Source organism: Talpa europaea (assembly GCF_964194135.1).
Source record: "Talpa europaea genome assembly, chromosome: X".
NCBI classification, from domain to species: Eukaryota; Metazoa; Chordata; class Mammalia; order Eulipotyphla; family Talpidae; genus Talpa; species Talpa europaea.
In genome coordinates, this window is record NC_140081.1 from 32134286 (window position 1) to 32141658 (window position 7373).

The 7373-nt window shown below is 51.1% G+C and overlaps 1 protein-coding gene across 1 annotated transcript; it reads right to left on the minus strand.

The window, feature by feature from the left end:
* Positions 1-729: 729 nt before the first annotated feature.
* PIM2 (Pim-2 proto-oncogene, serine/threonine kinase) lies at positions 730-4884 on the minus strand (the record flags this gene model as incomplete). Its single annotated transcript, XM_084258515.1, has 6 exons — positions 730-893; positions 983-1159; positions 1521-1893; positions 3885-3935; positions 4586-4695; positions 4833-4884. 6 exons carry the CDS (start codon positions 4882-4884, stop codon positions 730-732), a joined length of 927 nt encoding a protein of 308 aa, XP_084114641.1.
* Positions 4885-7373: the final 2489 nt, after the last annotated feature.

A 7373-nucleotide genomic window follows, 5' to 3' on the forward strand; every position in this document is an offset into this window, starting at 1 on the left:
GCCCAGAACAAACAATAAAACTTATTTCCCCCACCCCATTCCCCCAAAAAACCATCCACCCCATCCTAGTGGACTCTGGCGGTGTCCATCTCCCATTCCTTCCCTCACCATGGAAGTAGGGTTTTCCTCACCAGAATAAGAGCACTTGGGATAACAGAGTAGGGTCCCCTCACACACAAAAAAAGCCCTGGGTTAACAATAGGGCATTACCTCTCCCAGATAAACCACCCTGGGTTGAGGTAGGCAAGCAGCTTGACTGAATGTGTCCTTAAGCTAAGAGAAAGGGTCCCTTTGCTTTATACTTAAAGAGAGAGAGAGAGAAAGAGCGCTGCTGGGATATTGAAAGGAAAGCACCCTTGCCCAAGTCAGCATTTTAACTAAGTCTGTGTGGTAGTAGCAGGAGGTGCAAATCTAAGGGGCTACAACAGAATAAGTCTTGGGGCTCAGAATGGAAAATAACTTCAACAAAATAAACATCCCTAGCAAAATAAGTAAGGAAGTCCCCCCCCCCCAGAATAAGAGACCACACATTCTGGGAGGAAGATTCCTTAGAAGGATTGGGATAGGGACTGGGCAGACTTGGCTTATGTCTTCTGACCCCTGATCCCCAATCTGACCCTAATAACACTGGATTTTTAATGACCTGTAAAACCAGATCAACACATGTCCACCTATCCCTGTGGCATGAGCTTGGGATGGCTATTCCAACTAGTGGGGGCCTGGCCAGGACTAGGGCAGCAAGGACCAGGCTAAAGGGGTGGAACCCCCTTTGGAGGCATTGAGGGAAGCCTCCTCAGCTGGTGCCTGCATCCAGGGGTCCAACAGGATCTCCTCCAGTGAGGGTCGGCCTGAGGGCTTGGGGGCCAGGCACCGGCGGATTAGGGCACAGCAGTCTGTAGATCAGAAGCATATAAGAGGTTAGCAGTCAGTTGGGGGTACCAGTCCCTGAAAGGATGACATCTGGGCTTGTATTGGTCCTCACCTGGGGAGACATGGGCCGGGAAGTGGAGCTCAGCCTCAAGGATCTCCTGGTCCTTCTCGAAGGGAATGTCCCCACAAACCATGTCATAGAGGAGGATACCCAGTGACCAAACAGTGGCCGGGAGCGCATGGTACTGGTGACGGGAGATCCACTCTGGGGGGCTGTACACCCTTGTCCCTGCATGCAAGCCAGAGGTTAGACTACTCTCTGATAATGTCCTCCTACCAGGAAGTATGGTCCCCCTCATCATAACAGGAACTCTTTAAAAGCAGAAACAGAGGCCTTAAGATTACAGTCCCCTCGACTGCATCAAAACATAAAAGAGAACACTCAAGATAACAGTATCCCCACACCAGAATAAGAGCCCCAAAACAAGGTCAGAAACTGGACTTAATCAGAGGGCAAGGTTTGAGAGTCCCCAATATTAGAAATTAATTACAGTCTAAAGGCACAATATAGATCAAGTGCCTAAAGGTCAAGAGGTCATAAAGATAAAAGGTGAAAAAAATCCCCCCACTGAAATTTAGGGAAGCCTTACCATCAAAGTCAGTATAGGGTTCATCATGAAGCAGGGCGCCAGAACCAAAATCAATTAGTTTGGCACAGCCCCGGCGGAGATCCATTAGAATATTCTCATCCTTGATGTCACGATGGACAACTCCACGGGCATGGCAGTGCCGAACGGCTGCCACTACCTGACCAAAGAGGCAGCGGCTTCGGTCTTCACCCAAAGGGCCCTGTTCTGTGATGTAGTCAAAGAGATCCTGGGCAGGCAAAGGCCGCTCAAGGACCAGCATGAAGCCTTCTGGTGTCTCAAACCAGTCAAGCAGCCGGATCACACCAGGATGTCCACCACCTGCACCCACCTTCCACAGCAGTGCGACTTCCAGTGGACATGTGACCGAGTCTGACTGTTGGGGGAAGCAGGGAGAAAAGAGAACAGCTATGAGGATCAGTACTTCTGATGCTGACTTCGCACCTGACCTTAAATCATAGTCCCTTAGCTTTCAGAGTATGTGGCCTTGAGCAACCCACTTCTTCCCCTTGGACTCAGTTTCCTCATCTTAAGGGCCGAAACTCATACTGCCACCGGAAAGGTGAATGGAGCCAAAAGCCTTCACCTATTAGGCATGTATTTGCAGCTCAGTAAATATTTGAATATATCAAAGAGGATTTTAACAAAAGGCCTCTTGCAGAAGTAGCAACTGGTGAATACAATTATGTAACATTTTATCTGTTTGGTCCACTGGCATTTTTAAAGATTCTAGAGAAAAGCACAACACATAGTAGGTACACAGTAAACGTCAAACAGATGAAAGCACTTTATAGCATAGGATACAGGTGAGAACACTCAATAAAGAAATACTATAGGGGGCCTCCCTGGTGGCACCAAGGGGTTAAGTCGCAGCACTATGAAGCCATCTGCAGCCACTGTAGTATGGCACGATTTCGAACCTGGCTGGCCAGGGAGCTGACCTACATGGCGCAACAGACCTCCCCTGTCTCACCTGCCGCTCCCCTCAACAGTGTATTTCAGTCAACCCGTCTATTCTGTTCCCCACTGTGTCTGGTGAATCCTCTCACCCCCGGCCCCTCTGATCTGTATGCTAGTTCTCGTATGCATAAATAAATAAATCTTTTTTTTTTTTTAAAAAAAGAAACACTACAGGGGCCTCCCTGGTGGCACAAGGGGTTAAGCACCGCACTATGAAGCAATCTGCAGAAGTTTGATCCCCGGCCGGCCAGGGGGCAACCCCCATGGTGAAGTAAACCTCTCTTGTCTTGCCCGCTGCTCCCCGCAGCAGTGTATTTCAGTCAGTCTGCCTGTTCTGTTCTTCCCCACTGTCTCTGGTGAATCCTCTCACGAATTCCCTCCGCCCCACCGCCCCGCATCTCTGGCCTGTACCCCAGTTCTTTTATGCATAAATAAATAAATCTTAAAAAAAAATAAAGAAACACCACAACTGTGCAGTGGTTTGTTCAGTTCGGTGACATAGCTAAATAGTGTAATAGTGCCTGGTAACAGGGGAGGGCGCAATGCATTCTTGTTAAATAGGTGAAAGGAATTAGTAGGAAACGACTTAGCAGGAAACAAGCTCTCTCTACACATTTGTTAAAGAGATGAAGGAATTGGCACAAAGAACTGTTACCATATGGTATTTTATCACTGTCACCAAGCACCTAGAACTGTGTTGAAATTACTTAGTGGGAGTTGGAACACGGCACACTTTTGTGATGAAGCAAAGTCTGAGGCATATAACTGACAATCAGTAAGGAGCATAAATGCTATGGGCCACAAAAGCCCACCGGCTGTAGAAGCCCTGCGCGGGAACATGGATTGCCAGAAGCCGGCTCCTGCCCGAGGTGAGGCCCTCTACCGGCCAGTACATGTAGCTACACAGCCGCAGACGGGTTTTCTCACGGTGAAGATCTCGCTACTGAGCAGGCGCGCGCCTTCTCCCTCAGGTCTCCAAGGCCAGAGCAGTCTCCTCAAACACCGCCAGGGGGCGCTCCTGCACCCCCGGCTTGCCCAGACCCGCCCTGTTGTCCGTTGGCGCTCTTAATGGCAGTAGAGAAGCAGCCACCGTCACTATGGCAACCAATGACCTCTGCCCTTCTTTCCCCACCAGCATGCCCTGCGGGCAGCCCCTGAGGCAGTGTTTCGAGGGAGGAAGAGAAAGGAGGCTTGGAGGGGGAGGATCCAGGGCTCTAGGGAAACTGATGTGAGTCAGAAGCGTATGGAGGTGTGGATGCTACCACAGGGGAGTAAACAAGGGTTGGTAGGAGTGCTCTCCTCACCGTTACCGGGCCCAGAGAGTCACACAAGCCATTTAAAGGGATGGGGGGCGTCTGTCGTCAGAAATGGCGTCGCCAGGTCAGGAGGGACTCCAAAGATACTCACCAGGGGGGACCAGCCCAGCACACGGTTCCGGGGGATCACTTTGATGGCCACCTGGAGAAGAGGGCTGAGATGAGGGGTCTAGTAGAGGACCCTCTGATCCCTACCAGTCTTGACCCTCGACCTAGTCCTTTTGGTTTCCACCATACCGCCACCCATAATGAGCTGGGGCTCCTCTGCCCTCCAATTCTGAGAATCAAGTTCACCTCTCCCACCAACCATCCTTAGCCCTGGGCTCTCCCTTATGAAGCTTCGGGAACCCTCAGCCCAGAGTTCTTAATATCCTCACACCTCAAGCTCTCGATCTTCTCAACTAGGAAACCCCAACTCCGTTCTGGGGTCCTGGTCCTCACGCCTCCTCCACACAGGATACCTGAGTCCAAAACCTCTCAAATCTCAGCTCTGGGCCCCACCTTTTTACACATGCAACATCCCCCGATCTCAGGGTCTAGAATCCTCATGACCCCCACTCCCCAGTCTCACTTCCCTGGACTTCCAGAAACCCCCCGTTATTCTTCACAAATTTAATTAGACCAGCGCGCGCGCGCACGTGCGCGCACACAGCAACCCGAAGCGTGGCCCTCATGACCCTACTACAAACACATTGCAGGCTCGCTCCCCGGTCAATTAGCATCTCAACCCGGGACTTCCGCTCCCGCCACACCACCCACCTGACCCTCCCCCAAGACCCTCGTGGTGGGTACCTGAAGACGGTCCGTAACGCGGTGTCCTGCGAAGACGGTGCCAAAGCCCCCCTTACCCAGGACAGGGCCGAGTCGGTACTCAGCTTCGAACGCTTCCCGATCCTTGCCTCCTACGCAAGGGGAGGCGAGGAAGTCAGGGGGGCGGCGTGCTAAGCCGGGCAGTGACCCCCTACCGCGCGCCCCTCCCCCCTCTCCTCCCGCCACTTCAGCCCGCCTGGCCTGCTTGCAATAGGGGAGCATCTCTCACCTGGCGGCAGCGTGGGGGTCGCGGGGAGCCCCTGCACAGGTTTGGTCAACATGGAGGAGGAGCTCCGCAAATTGAGCCCGCTGAGCCCGCAGGGCGTGGATGCCCGGGGCAGCGAGGTCGGAGAGCCAGGACTGGGGGGCGCCAGGGTGGAAGGAAAAGAAATTGGTGGCCCAGAAGCGCCTGCAAGCGGCGCAAGACTTAGATTCGCCGCGTGCGCCAGCCCCAACGCTACTGAGCCGGGGCACGCGCCTCCCGAGAGTCGCCCCAGCGACGGCCCCGCCCACTTGGCTTTGATCAATCCGGACGCGGCACCTGCTGTACCCCAGCCAATCAGAGCCAATCCTTATTTGCATACCACCCTCAACGTTTCAAGTACCCCCTTATGCAAATACATGCCCGGATCTTCCGGGCGGGCGGGGCCTGGATGCAAATGAAGGGGGTGCGCGCGAAGAGGAAACTGGTTCTGGGAATCCCTTTGCAGCAACCGCATTTGTTTTGGTTGTTGCGCAGAGGTTTTTTTTTTTTTTTTTAAAATATATGTGTGTATGTGTATATATAGATATAAACTTAAAAAAAGACTGCACCGCCTCCTTTCCTAGGAAGTTGGTTTGCCGCCGCTGCCTCGAGATTAGCGCGGAGATAGCAGGCCCAGTTTCTAAGAATCCAAGCCTGTGACCATCTCCAAGACCACAAGATCTCAGCACCAGGGCCCTCCAGGTGACCGACGGTCTCTGCCCCAAAGCTGAAGCCAAGGATCCTGGAAGAACCAATCCAGCTTCCAGGGAGGGATAACACCCTCCCCCCCCCCACCCCGCCACCCCGCGGAGGACACATTGGTTAAAAGCAGCGTTCCCAAGCACAGAGGCAGCAGCTCCTGGGGTGTTTTTGCAGTTCTTAACCTTAGACCTGGCTAGACCTGGCCCAGAGCCCAGTCAGTAGGTCCAGAATCTGGAATGGCGGGGGTGGAAGCAAACCAGAGTGCTGGCGGCCTGAGGTGTCCTTCTAGATGAGAGGGACAGGGACTGAGAGAGCTAGAACAGGGACTGCTAGAAAGGTTATAAGAGTACAAATTTGGAAAAAATAGAGTCCTCACGTCCCAGGAAGGTAGACGTGTACTCCAAAAACACAAAGAAATACAGTAGTCCCCATACCCCTTATTCTTTATCCTGGTCAACTGAGGTCTGAAAACAGTGTTTTGAAAGAGGGAACACATTCATATAACTTTTATTACAGTACATTTATAATTGTTCTATTTTATTACTGCTTATTGTTAATCTCTTACTGTACCAATTTTTAAAATAAATTTTATCATAGGCATGTATGAATAGGAAAAAACAGCATAGTTTGGTACTATCTGTGATTTCAAGCATTTACTGGGGGTCTTGGAATGTAACCCCCAAAGGGGAAACTACTGTACCATGTGAGATATATACAAACGAGTCATGTCAGATACATTCACACATAAGACAGACATGCAGACACCCGCCATCTTCTGGCATGGTGCCAGAAAAAGTTAAGTCCCAAAATGACACTGGGAGACCTATCACTACAGAAGGTCAGGCACTCGACTCACATAGATTTACACTGTCATGTGACCATGACCAGAAATGTCCTCTGCTACACGGCCAGAATTTGTCACAAAGACACTGGCACCATCAGAAATGCACTGTCTCAGAAAGGCTTGTACTGTCCACAAAAGGAGAGATCCAAAATCCACTGCAGGAAGGCACACAGATGCTCCATGGACACACACGCATTGCTCCAAAGGCAGGCATACACTTAGGTGATAGAGGCACCTCGACAGTGTCACAGACTCAAATAGACCAGGTCTGTCTCTCTCTCTCTCTCTCACACACACACACAACCAGTAGACATGCAACACTGTCACTGAAACTGTCCAGAAATAGCTACCCAGAATCTGTCACAGGAATACAAACGGACATGCATACCATCAGAAACAAACCACAGATGCACTGTCACAGACAGACCCACGCAGACATGCACTTGTCTCAGAAACAGACACAAACTGTCAGAGCTAGAGTCCCACACTCAGTCACCATCTGACACACCTGGAAACAAGCCCTCGTCACACACAAGTGAGATACACATGAAAACTTGGACTCACCAGTCACAAACATAGTCAACACCCAAAAAGCAAACACACACAGTACTCTCCTTTAAATCATCCAACGTTAGGGATCTGCTGTAAGCTTGCCAGGCCCTGGTAGGGATGCAGATATTAGAGCTGCACAGGTAAGTCAGGCATCACAGCCCTTGCCCAGGAAGTTAACAGTGCAGTTACTGAGGAAGGAATGAAAGACATGTCTGTAGATAGAAATGAAAATGGATGGGGTCATAGGGCTTTCTCAGGTGACCCTCTACCAATCTTGAAAGACAAGAGTGGTGGCTCAGGACAGGGGAAGGGCAAATTCCAGGCAGATGCAAAGAAAATGGACTGAGTGGCAAGAAGACGTAGGGAGGGGCCAAATGGTGCAGAAACTTCAACATTAGGGTAATAATATCTTCCAGCATCTGCGCTCT